The sequence below is a fragment of the Carcharhinus amblyrhynchos genome, chromosome 21 (assembly GCF_965287045.1).
Source record: "Carcharhinus amblyrhynchos chromosome 21, sCarAmb.v2.hapA, whole genome shotgun sequence".
NCBI lineage: Eukaryota > Metazoa > Chordata > Chondrichthyes > Carcharhiniformes > Carcharhinidae > Carcharhinus > Carcharhinus amblyrhynchos.
The window spans coordinates 27,117,604-27,141,679 of NC_137344.1; the positions used below are offsets into that span (position 1 = coordinate 27,117,604).

The 24,076-nt window shown below is 40.7% G+C and overlaps 1 protein-coding gene across 6 annotated transcripts in view; it reads right to left on the reverse strand.

The window, feature by feature from the left end:
* LOC145356298 (uncharacterized) overlaps positions 1-24,076 on the reverse strand; it is a 106,544-nt gene that overhangs the window by 11,498 nt on the left and 70,970 nt on the right. For 4 of the 6 annotated variants that reach the window (XR_013889114.1, XR_013889113.1, XM_080208878.1 and 1 more), the window contains exons 3-4: positions 12,177-12,267; positions 2,258-2,331 (exon numbers count right to left, since the gene is read on the reverse strand). Coding sequence is in view for 4 of the 6 variants with exons in the window: in XM_080208878.1 (XP_080065004.1) it covers positions 2,298-2,331; positions 12,177-12,267 (125 nt within the window). In the remaining 2 variants the exon portion in view is untranslated. The remainder of the gene's footprint in view (positions 1-2,257; positions 2,332-12,176; positions 12,268-24,076) is intronic. The other 2 variants (XM_080208876.1, XM_080208879.1) reach the window with 1 other exon arrangement.

The window sequence follows — 24,076 nt, forward strand, 5'->3', positions numbered from 1 at the left end:
CCACATGCAACTTTGGTTTCTGTACCAAGATTCTGAAAGAGGGATTTCAGTTTATTGGGAATATTGCTAAATTGGAACTATAGAAATAGCTAGCTGTTAAAAAGTAAAAAAGTTTTGCTAATTCTGTTATACTGTGTTCTTAACATTTGTTTTGATAAAAGTTTCCTAGTGGGTCACAAATCACACCTGGAGTGAAACATCTTGTGCTCAACGTAATGGCGTGGTAGGGCCTCAATGTCACAATATCATTCTCACCTCCATTTGAAAACTCATCCTAAATCCCACCATGATCTCACCTCTTGTAACTCTAACCTCCTCCAGGCATTAATGCTGGACACTTGTGCAATTCGTAACAGATACACAATGACAATGGACAGGTCTGCTGCTCCCAAGGCCCGAAAGTGCTCTACTTACCTCAAGCTTTCCTAGCTCTTTTCTCCTTCAATGTTTTTAGAACCTCGCTTGGCCTTCATACATGACATCAGGAGTGGGATTTCCTGGCTACGCACACCCCAAAATCCCACAAGGTAAGACCTTCGTATGCTCCATGCCCTGCCCACTACAAATCCCTGGGCAGGTGGGATGACAAGTTTTTAATGTTGCTTTTGTGAAGCACTCTGGTTTAAATGAAGTGCTCTAACTAGGAGGACAAGAAATCAATGGCCTTCACCTTCAAGTGATGTGGTGATACCAGCATTGGACTGGGGTGGGCACAGTAAGGTAGTCTCAACATCAAGTTAGAGTCCAATGGGTTTATTTGGTAGCAGCGCTTTGAATGCTGCTCCTTCATCAAGTGAGTCACTCACCTGATGAAGGCACAGTGCTCCAATAGCTCATGATACCAAATAAATCTGTTGGGCTTTAGCCTGGTGTTGAGAGACAACTTACTGTGCCTTCAATCAAGACAATCATTCCACCAATTCTGAGGGGACACAGGCTTATGTAACATAATAAATTGACTCCAGGTTAAGCTGGCCCTTTTGCTCTACAGCAGTGGTATCTAACCTTTGTCATGCCAGACCTCCATACTGTAAAAGTGAGGCACAGCTATTTATTGCTGTCTTCTTTCTTTACTGAGAACATAACTTTTAACATCTCTGCCCTCTTGCCTTTTAGGCTACTGCCATCTCTCCTGCTTCTCATGTCCCTTAAATTTGAGTTTTCACTTTTTGTATGGGACTTTTCCTTCAGCTCCAAGTGCTGTTTGTCATGTGCATGGGCCTAACCAATGTGAAAATCTAAATCCCTGCGCATGTACAGCTCTTTCCAGCCAGTGCATGCACAGGAGGCCCAAGACTGTCTTGGAGTTGCAAATCAGACCTGAAAATGATTACATAAATCTTGATTCATTGTTTTCATAGCACACTTGGGGGATCTTCGTGGCTCAGAGAGTGCCCGGGCAAACTGGTTAGGAACCACCACTCTAGAGCTCTAAGAAAACGCAAGCTGAAGAGTGCAGTAGTGGGTTTAGTATTCAATTATCTTGCATCTTCATTAATGGGATCACAAGAAAAGAAACCCAAGGCAACAACCAAAAACAAAAAACAGTCTCCAATAATTTTCATACATCCCTTAGACATACTTACCAGTGCCTTCAACAGCAGCTCAATTTGCAGGCCACACATCTAAAAGCATATCTACAAAATCTACCAGTGACAATGTAGCCAAATAAGATGGACGACATCGGGAACAAGTCACTTTCTACTCTTGCAAATTAATACATGCCTGGGCAGTCTTTGGGGACTGGTGGAAAATAAGAAATAACATCTGATCTATATAATTACAATAGAACAAATCACTACCATACCAGATCATGCTGATAATGAGTGATGGGAGAATGGATCCAGAAATTAAAAAAAAAAGGTGGCGGTGGCAAGCAGAGGGCAAGAGGCACACAGGTACTGGGGTGGATGGGGGAAGTGGGGGAAGAACACTATCCTTGCAGTTAGTGCAATCCTGGGTGCAAATAAATGGAATTACTTCCATTAAGTATCCATTCCATCACAGTGGATATGACCTCATGAAGCCTGTATTAAATGGACAACCAAATCTAGTTTAAACACTCCATTCAATAAGCTGGAACTACACCCCAGATGGCACAGTTGAAAAGTAACCAATTAATACAGGTTTGCAACAGTTTCTCATAGGAATGGTTAATTATTAGGCAGACAATACTTCAGAAATGACAGACAGGAAGAGTGTTAGCGATGTGATAGATTGATGACATGCATGGGGCATACTGAAAAAAGAACCTTACCAATATATTGTTACAGAAATATGGTCATCAGGCCTAGAGCCTACACGGAGGTGAAGTCAGGGGTTAACTCAACCCTGCAATAAAAAGTCAGGAAAAAGGTTTGCAAAGCTCATCCAAAAAAAGCACAGCAATGTTAAGTATTGTAACAAAAATGATCTAGGCATTCTGCTAAAAGTGCTCAAAATAAAAACACGCAATTGAAACTCAAAGGCATTATGAAGAGTGCACAAAATATGATCCTGAAAAACAAAAGATTGAAATGCTTTCCACAGTGATGTAGGAGTCTTATGCCCAGCACACCACATAACATTACTGATGTTTAGCTCTTTTGATCAAAACAGCAAGTCTAGAAAGGCATTAATCATGTTTTTAGGAGGCAGATGCTGTAAAAGGTTTGTGTAGCATTCCACTGCCTGACATTTCAACCCTGATTTTACTGGACGTTAATCTAGTCCTCATTGAAATGGGTTCCAAGTGCTTGTCTACAGGTATCACCAACATTAATCTTCGTCTATATTGAGAATCACTGAAAGAAAAAAGTGAAGATACATTACAAGCACTCATGGATTATAGATGATTGGATGGTATGCTGAATGTACAGCACAATATTGGATACAATGTTAGCATAGCCAGAATGGAACATTTCTGGAGCTCCACTGACATCATCTGGCAGAGGATGATATGGGTATCCACATTAGGGTGACACTAAGCAACAAATTCATTTGATCAAGTCAAGTGACAGTGTGACTAGAGCTCAAAGTCAAGCTCTCAGCACTAGAAACCAACATCTTTCCAGAATAACTTACATTTCATGCCTTACCAAGATGTTCAAAAAGTAATTTAGATATTAGTTGCACAGCCAATTTGCGCAAAGGGCCATAAAAATGGCACAGTTAACCAGTTTTTCTTGTTTTATCCCTCAACTTGTAACATTAGCTACAGCACAGTATTTGGTGCTGAAATCTTATGCCCACCTGTTTGCTGGGCTCCTGTTTTCAAACCAAGCACTACCACTGAACCAAATGGAATGAGAATAGAAACTACAGTTTCCCAGTCTTTTCACACAAATGGCTAGGCTGCTTATTTTAAAGAGCAACACACCCTCTCCAAACATGCAGCTCCGTTCAATTAAATTCCCAGTCAATTTTGATTCAAGTCCTATCAGGGTGAAAGCTGTGGCTTTCCTCCCAAGCCCCAAACATGGACTTGCTGGGAAGAGGAGATGGCCCAAACAGGCTCCTTCTGGCTCAAGGGAGCATGACATCATCTTCCTGGAAACCCACTCCCTACAACTGTGACTGTTGGCAGGGACTCAATTTTCTAGAGGCAGTCAGCTGCACCCCACTCACTTAAAATGGAGACCCCAGGACTTCCAGAAGCCTGGGATTAACTGATGAAATGGATAAATTTCCATCTCAACCTAATGCCTGTCCAGAATGAAAACTCTGGCCCAAATAATTTAGTAAAAAGTCTGACAACACCAGGTTTTAGTCCAACCTATTTATTTGATAATATACTCGCAAGCTTTCGGGTTAGCCCCTTCGTCAGGTGAATGGAGAGTTCTGGCCTCAGACAGAGCATATAAAGCACAGACAGTTTAGAGATTACTGATTAGAATGCGAATCCTTACACCTAACCTGCTGTTCAAGACCTGAAGTGGCTGATAATGTGAGTGGAAGGAGCACTGATCACAGTTTAAAGAGATGTGTATTGTCTCCAGACAGTACAGTAAGTGAGGTTTTGCAAACCCAGGCAAGTCACAGGGGTTACAGATAGTGCGACATGAACCCAAGATCCCTGTTGAGACCGTCCTCATGTGTGCGGAACTTGGCTATCAGATCGGCAGTTCCGATGCGCCACAGCGAAAAACCGCACCGATCTCCTCAGAAGGCAAACACGGGACACAGTGGACAGAGTACCCTTCGTCGTCCAGTACTTCCCTGGAGCGGAGAAGCTACGACATCTTCTCCGGAGTCTTCAACATATCATTGATGAAGATGAACATCTCGCCAGGGCTATCCCCACACCCCCACTTCTTGCTTTCAGACAACCACACAACCTCAAACAGACCATTGTTCGCAGCAAACTACCCAGCCTTCAGGAGAACAGTGACCACAATACCACACAACCCTGTCACAGCAACCTCTGCAAGACATGCCGGATCATCGACACGGATACCATCATCACACGTGAGAATACCATCCACCAGGTACATGGTAAATACTCTTGCAACTCGGCCAACATTGTCTACCTGATACGTTGCAAGAAAGGATGTCCCGAAGCATGGTACATTGGGGAGACCATGCAGACGCTACGACAACGGATGAATGAACATCGCTCGACAGTCACCAGGCAAGACTGTTCCCTTCCTGTTGGCGAACACTTCAGTGGTCACGGGCATTCAGCCTCTGACCTTCGGGTAAGCTTTCTCCAAGGCGGCCTTCACGACACACGACAGCACAAAGTCGCTGAGCGGAGACTGATAGCCAAGTTCCGCACACATGAGGACGGTCTCAACAGGGATCTTGGGTTCGTGTCGCACTCTGTAACCCCCGTGACTTGCCTGGGTTTGCAAAACCTCACTTACTGTACTGTCTGGAGACAATACACATCTCTTTAACCTGTGATCAGTGCTCCTTCCACTCACATTATCAGCCACTTCAGGTCTTGAACAGCAGGTTAGGTGTAAGGATTCGCATTCTAATCAGTAATCTCTAAACTATCTGTGCTTTATATGCTCTGTCTGAGGCCAGAACTCTCCATTCACCTGACGAAGGGGCTAACCCGAAAGCTTGCGAGTATATTATCAAATAAATAGGTTGGACTAAAACCTGGTGTTGTCAGACTTACTGTGTTTATGCCAGTCCAACGCCAGCATACCCACATCATGCCAAATAATTTAACCAGTGTTCATTCAAAAAGTTAAATCCTCATTTCCAGTGCAACAGTTGTCCAGATAAAAGTATGAGTGGCCTCTATAGTATTGTCTTGACTCACTGGGTCTACATGGGAATTGCAATTCTGTGTAAATGAAACCCATTTAGGGAGCCACATATCACTACTTCTAAAAATGGGAACAGGAAACAAGTTATCATACATTTATTGGTTTAAATCTAACACATGTCAAAGTACACTCAAGTACATACCAACTACATTACTGGATGTCTGGATCTTCCAGCAACATCTACAAGTACTTAAGCTTCCAAATTAAGCCAATTCCAGCTATTTCACATTGTCAAGATTTGAACTCTAGTATTAGAACCCTTACAGTGTAGAAGGAAACCAGTCAATTGAGACTGTGCTAGCTCTGAACATTTATCTAAGCAACCCCCACCCTATCCCCATTATCCTGTGCATTTACCATGGTTAATTTAACAAATTCTTAACACCAAGGAAATAGTTGAGAGTTAAGTTTAGATGTCCAGAGCACCAACTTGTCCTGGTCATTCCATGTCAACACTACAGTCAAGAAAGCCCAACACATCTTTTCTCAGGCAGCTAAGGGAATTTGGCATGTCTGCTACAACTCAACTTTTACAGGCAGACCGTAGAACGTATTGTTTCTGGTTGTATCAGTTCAGTATGGTGCCTGTTTTGTCTAAGGCTGTAAGAAACTAAAGGGTTGTGAACAAAGCCCAGTCCATCATGCACACCACCCCCTCATCCATTGACTGTCTACGCTTCACACTGCCTAATCAACAACCCCATGCACCCTAGATATATATACTCTTCACCTTCTGAAGTTGGGAAAAAAGGTACCGAAGTCCAAGTCATTTACCAATCGACTCAAGAACAGCTTCTTCCCTGCTCCGACTTTTGAATGGACATACCTTGTATTAAGTTGCTCTCTCTCTACACCCTATGACTAACAGTACATTCTGCACACTCCTTTTCTTTATGGATGGTATGCTTTGTCTTATAGCACGCAAGAACCAATACTTTTCTCTGTATGTGACAATATTAAATCAAAGCAAGCAATTTAGTGTAGAAGGCCAGAGGAGCACAGCATTTATAATAGCCCTTGCATTTCTGTCTGCAAGTTAAATGCAACTCAGTTAAGGTGCAGCCTAACATGTGGGCTCCTAGGGTGGTAAGATGATAAGCTGAGGACATGAGAACTGAGGGAAGAGTATTTGAGCAAAGCCAAAGCTCATAACAGGAGATGGTCCAATCCAATTGCACCAGACTGTCCAAATTCTCACAATCTTTGTTTAAATAGCATTTTCATGTCTCAAGATGCAGATTGCAGGTATGCACCAGGAGACCACTGCTGCTGAAAGCAAGAAATTACCACAAGACAGTTGTGCATAGCAATGGTCAGATAACACACTAAGGTTGCTGGAGGAGAAGGGGTGATGGGTTATTAAATTTGCAGTTACCAACAGATCAGCCATGATATTAAAATGACAGAGTATACTCAAGGAGCTGAATGGTCTACTCCTACTTGTAGGCAAGTTGATTTAAAAGGTATTACCTTATGTCAAGGGACCAAGATTGGAAAAGGATATAAAGCCACAGCTCAAGGACATCACTATGTAGTCAAAAACTGCACAACTCAAACCTATTACTGAATCCAGCAAAGTCAAACCCAAGATCAATGCCATTGTCATAATTAAACACAAGGGAACTTGCATTTTTAGCATTCATACTTAACACTTGTTCTTTAACCCATTCCCATCTCCTCCAATCTTGAATCTTAATTGTTTTGGCTCACAATCACAAGTATTTTCCAAAGATGCACATTCCCCTGTCACTTCTGCCACCACCTTCGTTGGCAAGTATTAAAACCACCAGCTCAGATCAAGAAAAAAAAATGACCTCCATGGGTACATAGAATTGGAAGATAAGCCACTGGAGCTGGCAGCTGCATGTTCCACATTAGCACTGAAGCTCAGTTCAGCTAAGTGTGTAATCAGGAGTGTTCTAGCTGACTGGTCAACAGCTGGCTAGAGGTCAGCAGGTATGGAAGCAAGCTGAAAGAAAAATAGTGCATAAAAGGGGAGAAGAGGGGAAAATATGCACAATATCTACAGGGGGAGGGGCTGCAGAAATTAGGTCAACAAATACCTCTATGGAAGCAAAAAAATTGAGTTCTGCAGCACAAGCATTGAAAACAAAACCAAAAGCATCAACTTGTTCATTTGAACAAGTTGATACCATTAGTACCAATTGAACTACACATTAACATGAAGTGATTGATTCTTACTAAAAGAATGAACTTGTTCATTCAGCAGCATGTTGTTAATACAATTGGGCTATTAAAGAGTAGGCAATTAGTCAATCTTTTGAGCAAGCATCATTTTACCAACTGGCTTTTTTGTACCCAGAAATGCAAAAGAGACAATTGCAAATCAAGCTGGCTGAAGTAAAAAGTTTATAAATGACTGAGGTAGGGCTAAATGTTAAATTAAACATTGAAGCTTCAGAAGAGATTGACCCAGTGACAGCTCCCTTAAATTTTAAGATGAACTGTAGTTTAAAAAGCAAATTGATATACCAAATGAACAAGGTCATTGCCACATACAGAACAGGGATTTGAAAAATCTACAGAGGAATGATTTGATTAAACAACTAGCAAAATGCACAAGCACAGCTCTGTGATCCTTTCCCTACTGTAATTAGCAACTTGAACCACCCAAATAATGAATTATATGAGACTTCCTTCAGATGGCATAAACAGCACATTCCCAAAACAGACTGTTTATCCCCCAAGCCCTCAGATTTGACCTATAGTGGAAAATTATTTTCAAAAGCAGTTAGTGTTAAACTATCTAATGTCAGGGTGCTTTGAATACTGCTTCTTTACAATTTAAAATCCTGGACTGCAAAAGTACCTCTAAAACATGCAAACCCACAAAACCATTAGATTTGCAACCAGCAAACAAGGCAAATGCCAATTCTTTTTGCTGGCATCAAATACAGTGACGTGGGAACTCAAAATCACAAAACAGAAACACTAGTCCAAGCCAGATAAAAAAGGTTTTGATTAAACATTTTAAGCTTGTAAAAAAAGTTAATTATTCAGATGGTTAAACTAGCCAGCTAATAAAAACAGATCTGGATAAAGCTAAATCAGTTACCCGAAGTAACAACAGCATTTGACATGATTTACGAATGTCCAAATTTTACTCCATTGTGACAGTTCAGATTTAGGCTGACTTGCCCTTTTCTTTATGGTGAAATGTGCTGAAAAGTAACATTTTGGAATAGCAAACTTGGTGCTAAGCTGGAACATGCAGAAATCTGATAGCTGCACCTGCCATTAAAAAGGAATTATTCAAAGATACAAAAAGTTCAAAGGGATATGGATTGAGCTTAAAATCCTAGATTTAGATTTCCAAGAGATGATTGAACTGGGTTGTCACAGGTTCAGTATTTCCAACCATTCAACTCCCTCATATGCCCCAAAATTGGTGTCTAGAGTAGTGCTGCACCCCACCCTTCCCACATCACCCCTGCATGACAGTGGTAACTAATGAATCCTACAATTACTTATTGAAAGCACCATCACTTCTAGAGATTGAACTGTTTAACGCCAGAGACGAAAACCAATTTGGAGCATCAGGAAAGACCTGGCAGCCTGACTGATGGGCATAGACATTAACCCCAACACTTGATTCCATTGTCCAGGTGGAATCAATGCCAGATGGGCAGCCCAGCATTTCACTGCTGGAAGTTTCCTTACCTTGTATTATGTCACATTTGTCTAACCTGTCTTTCTGCTGTTCAAAGTATTGCAGCCAGATGCACACAGGATATTTCCTCAAATTTTATTTGGGATGTTTAAGAGGCTAATGCACCTTGCTGGAATCATCAGCATTAATAGTTGAGACATCTACACTACAGAAACAAGTTCAATTTTAGGTATTTGTAATTACTGAACTTAAATGTATGCAGAAAGCATCCTATTTTCAGTTTTAACTTGAAAATTTCTTCAGCCAGATTTCATTTTTGAATGCAGATCATTGCTTTTTCAAAAGGTGCCAACTGAGGTTTAGTATCTTAAAAAAAGGACCACAAACAAATCACAACATGATGCTCATGCAAGGCATCTTTCAAAATTGTGCAACTGCTGTACTGTCAGCATCACTGCAGTAATAGAAAAAGGTTCAATGTTGTACAGCCTTCCATCTATTTGGCAAACTAAATGACAGTGGAAACTACGTTTGAGGAAATTACCAAAATTTGGTAATTTTTTTGGCTTCTGGTTTTTAGAAATGGTCTTTTGAAAAACAGGTGAACTGAAGCAATTGGCCCCAAAATATTTGCTCACTAATCCACTGGAAAACAAATTAAGCTCCTTTAAAAGTAACAAGCTTGTTCAATATATGAGAAAAAGGAAATACTGAACTCAAAAGTCTACATTAAAAATATGGACAGACACTAAAGACTGCTGATAATGTAGCTATGGACCACACTGACAATAAAGGTGTCCACCAAGAAGCAATGGAACCCTTCCCTGTGCTTCCAGACAAGGTACTTCATACTCAGTCTTTGGATTGTTATACATCTCCAGCAAGGACAAAGGGACTCATACCCTTGGTATAAAGGCCTAGTGAAGCTAATACATTGCATTACTTGGTAGAACACATGTCTGAAGATAAGTCTGCTGTGTGTTGAGAAAAGCAGCTGAAACTTTCAAACAGGGAGAATATAGTTACTGGTTTAGGGACCCTGCCAAGGTGACCAGTTTTAATAGCAACATCTAAAAAAACTGACAAAATTGATAAGCCAGCCGAACAACTGCAGCAGGAAAACTGAAATCCAGCAAGCTACAGAACATCCAAACTGAAGAATGAACTGTTTGCCACATCAGAAGCCAAAATGTATTGAAAACAATTGTATTCATCACAGTTGACTCCTTGCAACCCAAGGTGTGCTCTGTATAACTTTTCATATTCACTTATGATTAGACTCAATTCTCATCTACAAGTAGGATTTTAGATTAATGTGTTTTATCATTTTTCTTCACTTTTTAGTTGTTAATAAACTTACTCCATTTTAAAAGCCTGGTTGAACTGATTCCTTTAAAACCACTATGGGTCCAGCAAAAGGTATTCAGAAAAGAAACCTTGTTAGGTTAAATCTTGGTTACCAACAGAAAAAAGTGAGCTGAATAAAGACAGGGTCAGGTATCCCCTCACCCTTGGGGATGGGGTAACCCAGTTGGATGGTAAGAGGGGTCTGGCCTGGATCAACAACTGGGAGAACCCCATCTGAGGCAAGTCGTAACAAGATACATACTAAGGATTGGCAAAGCACAGAACACTGCTGTCACAATTAAATCAGGCAGTAAATAAGGCGGCTCATTGAAATGTGTAAAAATGGGTCAGATGCCAAATACCAAAGGGGGGATTGCCAACAGGCTAATTTTCATGAGGGGTATTGATGCAGAGGGACACCTGGGGAAGTCAGTTCAGTTCTGGCATTAAAAAGTTAACCAGTATGACAGTTCAGCAGATAGTCAACATTTCAGAGTGGGAAAGATTTCCCCAAATCTTGATTTCCTTTTGTAGAAGTGACATTCTACACGTGTACTCAACTCTACTCTAAATGGAATAATGGTGGACATCCATTGATAAATTTAAATCATGAAAATCAATTCTGGAACTTTTTGGCACAAATTAACAGTGTGCAAATGACTATCATCCACAATAATCAAGATAGCAGCAAAAAACAAAACTGCCAACTGTCACCTGAGGCTCCAAGCAGAATACCACATATCTGCTTGATCAGCACTCAATCTACACACATACAGAATGACCATACCTTGTGAATTTATAGAGTGCAAGTGGATGTGTGCAAGTGGAATCAGTGATTTATGTTATGCTGCATTCAGATTTGCATGTAGTCATAATTGAATCTTCCATTGAAGAGCATATACCCAAAATTCTTGTCATATTCAGCACAAATTTGGGACAGTTAATGATTTTGCTGGAATGCCAACAACTGAGTTTGTGAAGAAAGTGAAAAAGCAAAAGATAAGGGAGAGATGTGCAGAGGACAAAAATAAAATAGAGGAAGAGGAGAAAAATGGGAACTTGTCTTGGAGCTCAATTCAAAATCTCAGTCACACCTCATCTGTACAAGGGAAAATCTGAAGAAATACACCTCTAGCATGGTAAACATGGGAACTAACCAATAAGCACATTTATTCCTAAACCTACTACGGATGTTTTATATTCTTCAGCTTCCCATCAAAAGCATGCAGTGCATGCAACTAGCAGAATCTGGAAGTCAACTATAACTCAATTGCAAGGTTAAAAAGGGTATGATTTAGTGGTGGTTGTGGAAAACCAAAGCTGTAAAAGACAGGAAACCAAGATCTATTCAGTTCAAATAGTGGTTAAAACAATGAAGTTCAAATTAAAACAAAGTGTAGATCACAAAATAAAGTTCTTTCTCAATTTTTATCCTAGTTTATCTTGAGTACAATGTGATTCATTTTATGTCTTTCCTTTCCATCATCCAAATTGTATCAACACAACCAACCTTGTGCTAACACATTAGCTGGAATGTAGAGTTATTAAGTTCCAGCATTTCCACATGCTCACTGTGAGCCCTCTACTTGTAGAGGCTACTTATCCATAGTTCATGGTGGGTTACCTGTTACATCAAAAAGCTAAGGGTCCTGACCAAAAAAGTAGTTCCTTGAATAATCGACTTCACAAGTCAAGGTCATCTTGCCACAAGGGATTTAGCAACTTGGTCTTTCATGGACCCACAAACATTTATTACCTCTCCACAGCAAGGGAAATTCAAGTACTCACCTTCACTACAAGGATTTCACCCAAAGGGAAGACATGCAAATACAGATTATCATAGCCAAGATGGTTGGAAAGGGGCAGGGTATGAGGAGACAACTCAATTTTAAAAAACTGTGCATGGTATAAGTTGCAATTTAGTTTGATGAACATACCGTTGCTCTTCCTCCAGCTCTTCTCTAGTCAGTGTTTTTTCATAGCTGCTGCCTCGAATCTTGCCTGGACGGTACTCATCAACTAGGTCATCTAAAAAAATTAGATAAAAATGACAGTACAAGGATTATGGGTACTGAAAGGCAAGATCAGGCAATGTTAATGCATGTAGCACAGTCCTTTAGCAGCAAAGTTGAAATAAGAGAAAGACAACAAGTGGAATATTAGCATGAAAAAGTAGACTATTTATTCTTTGATGGGATCCGGGCATTGCCTTGCTGCCCATCCCTAATGGCTTGCTAGGCCATTTCAGAGACAGTTAAAAGTCAAATCACATGTGGACCAGACCAGGTATCAACAGCAGATTTTATTCCCCTGTAACAGAAAAGGTTTTTATATCCATGGACTGGATTGCCTGCTAAAAAGAAAAATCCTTCAAAATTTGATACTGCTCAATTGACCAAACTTGTGCTGAACAAAGCATAGTTTGGTACATTAGCACAAGATTTACTTTGTGAAACAAAAATGTCTCCTCTAATTCAATGTACATCAGGATACTTTAGTGTATGATTAAAAGACATTTTTCACCTCAGCACTTAAAATTTGTTCACAAAATATGGCGGCACTGACTAGGCCAACATTTCCTGCTCACCAATTGTCCCAAGGTAGTTAGTGGGCCAACTGCAGCAGCTTGCTGGGCCATTTCAGAGGGTAGTCGGATTCAAAAAAAAGTAGTCGATTAAGGATAACACTTGTTTCCTACTTGCGCACCCACCATCAACTAGCTTTTTATTCCATGTTGAAATGCCAATTTTGATTCCTTAGCCATGATGGGATTTGAACGCCAATCTCCATGTCATTAATCCAGTTGCAGCTCTGGATTAAGTAGTCCAAAAACCACCACCTACCATATTTCTTTGTTAACAATCAATCGCAATGCTGCCATACTCTTCCTCTCTAGTACTAACAAAATTACATATTTTGCTAGTACATGTATGCATGCTATGAATTGGATTATGGGTGTTGATATTGCACCTATTTCAATGCAAACCTCCCTACCCCCCACCCCCAATGACTTCACTGCTGGCAGAGCCTTCAGTTTAAAACCAGTGGCCCCAAAACAGTCACAAGAAATAAAATTGCCATGATCTCCAATCTTCCTTTCCTGGAAGTGGGAATAACTAACCACAAAAATTATCTTTGCATTGGACATGTTGGTTTGGCTCCAGTAATTCTGATCAGGTGTGCTGTTATTTCACATTTTCTTTAAAAAAAAAATCAGGTTTCCCTTGGCAGTACAATGGAAGGTAGATATCAAATTAGAGGGCCTGGGATTGCCACTGCAGATTTTTGCTTCCAGTGCCTGAGAATCGTAGGTGAAGACCGGTGGCAATCCTACAAATTTCTGGACTGTAAAAAAGGTATAAACAAAATCAAAGCAATTTGAATGGTCCAAATCAAGGAAGCCAAATGCACAGATTGTTCTCTCCTTCCCCAAGAATTTTGGGTTCAATCATTTTTCCTGTTGTCCTTTGCTCCAAACAGAAAATGCTGCTGCTCAACATCTAGAAATAGAATTTCTAATCTCAAATTGCTACACTAAGAATTGGGTCAGTTTGAGGGGAAAAGCTAAGTATACAATTGTCATATTGGATCCACTTTTTAACCAAACTGCCCCCCAATACAACACATTTTATCCTTTTGCCCTCATTCATGCTTATAACCAGGGAAGTAAAAAGACCTCAGTAGTACGAGAAAAGCATTTCGGCTCAAAGGCTGTCTATTCAATCCCAAAATTGTCAAGTTGAAAGCTAGTAGTGGGCAAAGAAAAAGACCAACATGTCACCCAATATAATGGCAAGATATTGTGGATACTGGAATCCAAAGTGAAAACAAAACACTGGAAATTCTCAGGTCAGACAGCATCTAAGGAGAATACAGCCAATTTTGCACATCTGAATGATCCTGTGTCAGGGCTTTAATGAAGTGTCATCTCGACTAAATATTGACACCATTCTTTCCCCACAGATGCCATCAGACCTAGGATCATATTACCCAAACTGGATGAATGTGGCAAAGTTCAAACTGATTTTTAAACAACACCTCGGGGAGGAATTGAGCAAACGAAAAATGCACAACTTGTTCAGCTGTATGCATGCAAACTAATTACTTCTAAAGCTGTTTTTCCAAAGTTCAGGAAACTGACTTTAGTGTTAGAGAGCAGGATTAAGACAAGTTCAGCAGGGTTAGTTTGGAAGGTTGTAGTCAAAAATACAAATATAGGGCAAAATTAAATTTTAGAATATCTAATGAACTTCAGACCCAAGGGAGGCTCAGCATAAATTGCACTGATCTACTGGAGTCAAGAAAGTTTGTGCTGTTCATTATTGTCATCTAGTTTTGACATACAAGATTTGGTAATAAAAATACAAAATCACAAGCGATCAAGAGCTAAAATTGGGTAAAGGCACCCAAAATGTTACGAGAGATGAGAAAAAAATTGTATCCTGCACTGCTTTTGAATTTAAAAATTTACAAAACTGGATTGGGCTGGGAGGGTCTGTAAAAGACTTTTGAAAGCTTCCTCAATTAAAATCAAAAGCATGAACCCATTAGACCTTACAAGTCTGCAATGTTGGCACAAGAGTAGACAAAAGATAAGGTTGGACATGATCTTATTACATGACAAGGCTTGAGAGTTGAATGGCCTACTCCAGCTCATCTAAAATATCCTGCTTGCAAAAGGTTTCTTGGATCCTTATTGCGAGCTACTGCATTACAACATTTCTGGTATAAGTTTCAAAGAATTACTTTGAAAAAACTAAAACGACAGTCAATTTGTATTTCCTGTTGAACTGAAGCCAGTCAAATGACCAGTTACGTGGTCGTCATTAACAGTAGCAGCAGGAATTGCTGACTGCTTACAACAAACCAGAAAGCTTTGTGTCATAGTCTGGAAGACATCCAAAAGATAATGCACTGCAATATCATTAGATGATGCAAGACAAAAGCCATCTGTAGCAGGAACCTAATTGTATTATGCTTAGTCCAAATCATTTAGTATTAAGCACAGCTTGGACAAAATGCTCACCTCTCATTAAAGTTTAAGCAATGTTTATTTATCATTGAATGCATGCATTCAAATATCAGGGTGTAGAATCAATGTTTTGGTTCAACCAGCAGTTCAATACAACCTTACAGCCTTCAATAGCTGCAGGACCACTATTCAAATTTTATCAAGTCATTTAGTTGCCAACTATTAATAACCCACAATAGTCATCCACAATATCCAGGAGTTGAGGCCAGTGGTGTAGCCAGGTTCAAAGAGTAGGGGGAGCAAGCACAAAAAAGGCACTGAAATAAAAAAAATGACTGCCCTCATTACTATTCTGCCAGTCCCTGCCTGCCCTATCTAGGCCCCACCCCACACTGACATGTTGCACACAAAATCACCATTCTTCTCAGTAATTTATTTTTTTTCTTTTAAGGATTCTTGAAAAGGCACCACTTCAAGAATGACTACTGTGAATCCTGATGTTCATCCATAGACCAGGCTGTCCCACTGACAGCAGGGCTGAGAAGCCATGTCCAGATTGGCAGAGCTTGTGGACACACCATGTGATTGGTGAACTCAGCTGTCAGTCAGCACTAAGTGAGATGCTGTGTACTGGATTGGCAGAGCAGGGGGAGGTGACGTATTGTCCGAGGACTGTTTTTTGAAGCTGTCAGGGGGTTGGGTGTGGATCTTCCCCATAAGCCACAATATTGATTTTAAAAAAAATCACAGGCTCTAATTACAGGGTTTGAAAGGCATTCAAAATCCCTTTGTGTGGACACTTACAGTAGGAAGGACAATGAATATTTCTGACACTATGATCTCAGGAGTGCTGCAAGATAGTTAATTTCAGAGAAATAGGACATTTCAACTTGATAATTTCTGGCTCAAATTTTGTGATAATTAAAAAGATCATGTAATTAACTAACAAGGACTGGTGTGTTTACCCGCTCACCTCACTGCACTTGTTTCTGCCATTCAGTTCTGATGTTACTTACATACCCAATACAGGTTCCAGCCTCAAACTTGTCAGTTAGCAGGTGAGGAAGCATGCTGCGGACTGGTTTATTGAGCTGTCACGGGGTTGTACGTGGGTGGGAGTTAGTGAGTATAAAAAGGTATACGTCGGAAAAATGTGCACAGGGAGAGTGGTTGCTCCCCCTGCAACACCACTTGTCAAGGCTCCCAGAGATTTAAAAAAATGCAAAATATGGAACTCCCAATGCTGTTAAAATATTTTCATGTCATTGTTGACTTCAGGGTCTTGAAATCAGACTTGCCATAAAGCCCATTCAGCTAACCCAAAAAAGTCTACAACCAATCTCTGTTTATTGTCTACAATGCAAATCAAAAGAATGCATTTTTACTAAAACCTCAAATATTTGGCACTAGCATCTAAGCAAACTGAATGCAAAATGAATGGATTCCATGTAGGAGATGCCCAAAACCATCATCCACTCAAGATCAGAAGTCAGAATCAGACTACACTCTGGCACACAAGATGACATCATTAAATGATCAAAACTTAGGGTCTGACATTGATTTGACAGATACAAGAACACAAGGTACTTCATTATGAACCAGCCCAAGTACAAAATGGTGTGGCCTGAGATGCTGTCACAACTGCACCATGAGCAAATTACAGAATATCTCCTAAGCTGTGGTCATTGATGAGAATGAATGAGTGTTTACAAAAGGGAGAAAGCATTGACCTCCATTTGCTTTTAGCAAGGATGTTGTTAGGCAATTAGTTAATAAAGCTCCCTCCAAAATACTTGCTAATCAAATCATTGAACACTCCTTTCCACCCTGGACAAAACTGCAGTTTAAAACCCAAAGCCAGAATTGTAACAATCTGTCCAACTGTCTGTTCCGGTCAGTGCCTCATTATTAATTTTTGAAATAGAGGGGTGATCACTTTGGTCCACAAGAGATTCAGCCTTCCTAGAGAACTTGAACCATAACATGGATGCTGCCATGAACATGGCTTGTTCATGAGTATATCCAGCAGGCTTTAGGTGAAAAATGAAGTTAGTCCCTGATAACCAGAGGGTCACCACACCTTGGAGGGTGTGCAGCATACATTTACCAGAATGACCTGCACTGAAGATTACACAAACCATGGAAATGTACTTGGTATTTTAGAAAGTTAACAGGTGCTTTGTTCAGAACACTGACAACAATTCCCCTGTCACTGATTTTTTTTTTGGGGGGGGGGGGGGGGGGGCAGTGGGTGGAGTCTAAGTCTAGTCTAAAAAGTTAAGTTAGGGCTGAACCAAAGTGATTTGGAAAACATGCAAACTGCAATTAATGCTAGATGAATTGTTAATGTCAAGGAATTGATTAAGTAAAACTATTAAGGGTTACAGGCCAGAAGGTAGGCATGGAGTGGTCAAATCAGCTACAATCTCAAATTATTGAAGGAACATTATCAATGGGCTAAGTAACCCATTTGTCATTTTCCTCAGTTGCCATTAGCATTAGCTAGACAGGAAAGCTGACATGCTTTCACACTTACTTATCATTTTGGTATTTGACAGTGTAAACCTGAAGGTCAATGTAAATCCTACTGCTAATTCACCCTCCCCAAAAGGCTGTCAAGTGCTAACCAAATCAAGCTGTATGAAATAAATTGAAAAGTCATTAGAAACAGGGGAGTGTCACAAGTAGGCTTACATTAATACTGCAAAGAAATTAATGAAAATCCCCCAGCTGCCAAACTCTGGCACCTGTTCAGGTACACCAAAAAGGAGAAGTTAGCATGGCCAATGCATCTCACCAGCATGCCTTCTGGACTGTGGGAGATGCAGATATGGTGAGAATGTGCAGACTCTGCAAAGACAGTGTCCTAAGGCTGGATTTGAGCTCAAGTCCCTTGGTGCTGTGAGGCAGCAGTGCTAACCACTGTGCTGCTTGTCAAAGATTGGCATACACAGTTCAAAGGGAGAACAATATTGCAACAGGTGACATGGTTAAAGTGCACAGTGAGGCACCATTAAATAGCTTGCTGTGCTAGTCTAAAAACATCCAATATTCTATCTGGGAGGCATGAGGAGTGTTTCCATTAGTATGTTTATTCTAAAAATTTCTCAAAAACAAACTTTTGAATTTAACAAGCACACATTTTGTGATGCCCTAGAGAGCACAAAAGTCAAATGTCTGGAAAAATATGTATGCCACAACTCTTAACAAAACAGGAAAGAAATGCAGCCATATTTTGCATATTTGTTTTTGGGGTCTGGGCTTCAACCCAGAATTCAGATCAGACAAAAGGCCAATGAAGTGGAATCAGCCAGTTTCATTCCAATTCCTATTGCATTGGAACATTGAGGAGCTCATGGGAAATAGGAAGGAAAATGAAAATGCAGGAAGGTCACATTGGAGAGTGGGGATGGTTACTACTTGTGTCCAAAAATCAAACTGAGTTAGCATCACTAGATTTGCTTTCCTTCTGGATTATTTCAGTTCAGATTATTCACTAGTCTATTTGTCTGGGATGGTACATGCAATTTCAGATGGTTTGTTATTCCAATTTTCTGGAGCATTTGCTTTATCTGCTGCAGTGATTTTAAATACCCATTAGAAATTTGTATCTAAAATTACTGGGCCTAGGATTCCCAACACTTCTCATAACTGATGGAGAATATACGTTAGTCAATCTGCCAGCACCAGAACTGTATGGCACTTCTGGGTATACATTTACCTTATTTGTGCAAATCTCAAAGCATTGACACAGCCAGTCAAGCACAGCTCTGCAAGATGGTGAAAGTTGATCACCAAGGTTTCTCATTCATGATGCACTGCACAGCTCAATGGCTCCACTGCCAACGGTTTGAGAAAGGTGAAATGGGGCTATACTCCAGCACCATCTCCATGCTCCATGGCATTGGAATGTCACAAGTGACGAGACTTGCAACAATGGCATCTGTTGCCTAGCTACTGCTCAATGCCAAAACACTCATGCAGTACTTTCAGCTATCAGTAAAGATGTGTTATATCAAGACATCCCTTACAAGGTAGTAAGGCAAAATACTCCACATGTGGTATCAAACAAAAACCAAGAAGAGGCTGGAAAATCTCAGCAGGTCTGACAGCATCTGAGGAGAGGATAGAGTCAATGTCCAGTCTGACTGACCTTCAGAGCTCTGACTGATGCTGTCAGATTTGTTGAGATTTTCCAGCATTTGTTTTTCCCTTCTGAAGTGCATTTGTTTGCTGCACGTCAAGTATCTTTCAGATGGGTGGCAGAAGGATCCCTAATAGCTCAGCAAAATCAAGCAGAAAAAGGAAAGATACATGCTCAAACTGGTGACAACTTCAATCTGCTACGTTAACCAGCCTTCCAGTCATACTGACTATGTCCAAAAGTGTTGCAGAACAATTTGTCCAGCTGATTTTTGGACTTTCATCCCCTCCAAGTGACCCCTCACTCTTATCTGGCTTTGTTTGAATTGAGACCTGGGTTTTCCTGTGTGACTGAGTTTAGTAGCTTATGAGATTTAAACACAAGGGCAAGATAAGGACATTTCTGCTTTTAGCCAAATTCCATGGACAATTTACTGACCCAAGATGTTTTTGGGGTCTGGGCTTCAACCCAGAATTCAGATCAGACAAAAGGCCAATGAAGTGGAATCAGCCAGTTTCGTTCCAATTCCTATTGCATTGGAACATTGAGGAGCTCATGGGAAATAGAAAGGAAAATGAAAATGCAGGAAGATCACATTGTTGGAGAGTGGGGATGGTTACTACTTGTGTTCAAAAATCAAATCGAGTTAGCATCACTAGATGAAGTCCAGGGAATCAGATGGCCTTGATTTGCACCCTGTGTTCCTCAATCTACACTGCACCATTTTAAAAAAAGGTGCGATGCAAGGGATGGAAATGCATATTCACATCCCAAAGGGCAGGGCAAGTCAAGGGAATTGAAAAGTGTACAGAATACTTGGTTTCATAACAAGCACCAGCTACAAAAATGAAGCCATGGAAACCCTTGGAAAAAGACTAATTGGTGCACAACTCCAGGCACCACACAAGGGGAGACAACTGATGCTCACCAGAACAGCCAAAAACGATCACACAAGATCAGGCTTTACTTGGAACGAGGTCAGAGGGGGCTAGAGCACGAGGAGAAAAAAAAAAGTGTTCTGACAAATGGAGCATTACTGGGAAAATCAGAGCTCTCAGACAAGGGATAAGGGCAAACATCTTCAGGGGTGGGACCACAACCCAAAATGGTGACAATTTTTCAAAATTGAATTGGATATGTATAACAGCATTGACTGATCAGGACCAGAGGGTGGGGATATGAGTTGTGGGAAGAAAGTGGAGAGCTTTTTACAAAGTGCCAGCACAAGCACAACAAGCTTTAGTTTAAGCTTGTGAATTGATCTAGTTCATTTCATAATGTGGAATGTTCTGCCTAATCTCAAAATGAGCAATTCTGTTTGTTACATGACTGGGAAGCCAAGTCCCAAGATGGAACCTGGCTCAAAAGATAATAACTTAGTTTTAAAATGAACAGTACTGCCAATTAGTATTCAACATTTTAACAAATTTGACTACAGCAAGATATTCCTTCACAGCCATTTATCTTCACAAGTGTACACAGATGCTTTCATAGATTACTCAATCCTCTATTGAAGGCCTTCACTCCCACCAAAAGGGCTAATTCACCCAAGACCTGTAGAGGTCTGCAGCAAGGACTGAACTAAGTAACTTGCTTTTTATTTCATCCACAATCTTGACCTCTAGGGCAAGTGTGGGAAAGTGACTAACCTCAAGTTAAAACAATGGTGCTGGGATAATTTAAATTGGGGAGAACCACAAAAAGAATTTGTTGATCAGATGATAAAGACAATTCTACCTGTGGCAACTGGTCAACATACAATACACTTCCACAATGAACATGTTGCTACGTTTCATTGAAGCCCAACAGGGCAGGCCATTTGGCCCCTCAAGTCTGTACTGAATCCCACCCTAAGTCCTATCCTATCAACCCCACTAATCCCTCTAACCTACACATCCCAGTTCACTAAGGGACAGTTTTGTGCAGACAAACAATCTAACCTGCACATCTTTGGACTGTGGGAGGAAACCCACGCAGATGCTGGGAGAATGTCTATGCAAAGTTTGAACAGTGACCCAAGCCAGGAATCGAACCCAGGTCCCTGGAGAGATGAAGCAGCAGTACTAACCACTGTGCCACCATGCCACCCATTGGGCTGCTTTTGAATACAGCAACCAGTTAATGCAGCAAGGTTCAGCTTCAATTGCAGGAAAAAAGGACAGCAGGGCAATGATATCCAATTATGGATAAGGTGAGAATGGCAAAACCAGCATTCCAGTGAACAACGTTGTTGAATTGGGCAAATGGTGCCCAAGTCACACTGGAACACAATCCCAAACAGCAATACTGACATTTGTGTTCATAATGCTCCTTTGTTTCGCCTCTCAATTTTAGTGTAAAGAAGCTTCCAAAAAAATCCAGACAGATTCATCTTGCTAAGTAAAATTTGTGACCTATCAACCCAAAAAGTTATTGAAATGAAAGAAACCTAAATGTTATTGTCAATAAACTCACCACTGGTCTCAAATTTACTAGCACTAAAATGTCAGGCATCCAGGTTCAGTTCCAGCCTCGGGTCTGTGTGGGTTTGCTCTGGTTTCCTCCCACAGTCCAAAGATGTATGGTAAGGTTGTTTGGCCATGCTAAATTGACCAAGTGTCAGGGGATTTGCAGGGCAAATATTTGGGGGTTGTGGGAATAGGGCCTGGGTGGGATTGTGGTTAGTGCAGACTTGATGGGTCAAATGGCCTTCTGCACTGAAGGGATTCTATAACTAAGAACCCCTTATTATTGGGACAAGGGAATTTAACCAGAAAATGCACTTCAGTCTAATGCATACTAGAATGAATGAAGTAGTACAAAATCAGGTCAATCTGATACAAGTTTTAGAATATCTTTTGCATATCCTGTAATAAATATCAATCAAGGATGTAATGCAATCAGTACTTGGCATTGGGCAGAGAAGAGAAACAATTTTTGTTAAAGTGGGCCAGAATGGCATTAAGTTACTTAATCATGTTAGGAAATAATTAAAGAAGCATTGCAGACAAGGCATGTTTTACAGACAGTCACCCAGGGGACGAGTACAGAGTGTTATTTAACGTTGAGGGCTGGAGACTGCTATGCATGGAGATCAAGATGAGAGGAGGCATTATGAGAATAGGGTAAATTACTAAAGATCAGTTATGTATGAAACCAGTATAAATCTCATTTGGTTCCTGAGCTTCAGCACAAATATCTAATGGGAAGTCTGAGAACAGATCAAAGGGTCAAGGGGAAAACAAGACTTGAAGTGATGTCTTATTTTGCATGGCTTTTCATTTTCAGCCCTGACAGCCAATAGAAATGATTCCCATCAGTTTAGTTTGGAGTGCAGCAGGGCAGTTGAATTGAAGTTACAGCTACTTTAAAACATTCATTATTGGGCCATTGCCATCTGCTTGCTCTTAAAACAGTGATAAAATTTCAAATGCCAAAGCTACTTGGAGCCTGCACTGAAAAACTGCAGGCCCCAATACAGTCCAGCTCTGGTGGAGGGCCAAGTGAAACTGACGAGCTATGAGATTTAGAGCATGGGGGTAGCAGTGGGAAAGTTCCTTAACAAAATAGCACTACTACCCCAAAAGGTTGAGAGATTACACAGCACGTTGGGTATGTGGTCATGTCATCCTGTGACAAGACATACTCCAGGAAAACAGCACAAAGACATAGCAAGCAACTCAAATGCTGCCTTGTTCCATTTGTAATAGACAAATTTTTGTCACAAGTAGGCTTTCACTAACACTGCAAAGTTATTGTGAAAATCCCCTCATCACCACACTGACTGAGTACACCGCAGGAGAATTTAGCATGGCCAATACACTTATTTGGACAGTAGGAGGAAACCAGAGCAGCTGGGGGAAACCTACATACACAGGAAGAATGTGCAGACTCCATGATGGGAATTGAACCATGTCCCTGGCCCTGTGAGGCAGTGCTATCCATGACTACAGTCTGACACTTTTGCATAACAATCTTTATTACAGCTGATGGAATTGCTTTTACTGGGTCTGTTCTTGGTTTGGCTTCTCAGCTCCTGTTAGAATCATAGTAGTTACAGCACAAGAGGCCATTCACCCATTGTTTATGCTGGCTCTCCAAAGAAACAACCCAGTTGCTGCTCCCACACTTACTCTATCTCCCTGTACACAGTTATTAATGATGTGGGTATGCCAGCGTTGGACTGGCGTAAACACAGTAAAAAGTCTGACAACACCAGGTTTTAGTCCAACCTATTTATTTGATAATATACTCACTAGCTTTCGGGGTTACCCCCTTCGTCAGGTGAATGACGAAGGGGGTAACCCCGAAAGCTAGTGAGTATATTATCAAATAAATAGGTTGGACTAAAACCTGGTGTTGTCAGACTTTTTACACAGTTATTAATAACATACTATCTATAGGCAAAAGTATTTGCTACAGTTTTCAGCTAGATGATTGGATGATCCATCTGTCTCCTGCACAACAGATGCCAGTCTTCAGCAATTTTGATTCACTCCGCACAAGGAAAAGCTGAAGGTACTGGATACTGAAAAAGCTACGGGCCCTGACAACATTTTGCACTAGTCCTGAGGACTTGTGCTCCAGAATTTGCCTTGCTCCTAGCCAACTGGGGAAGCGATGGCTTTGTGGTATTATTGCCAGGCTCTTTAGAATCAGCTATTGTTAAAGGAGACCTGGGTTCAAATCTCAGCACAGAAAATGGTGGATTTTGAATTCAGAAAAAAATCTGGAATTAAGAA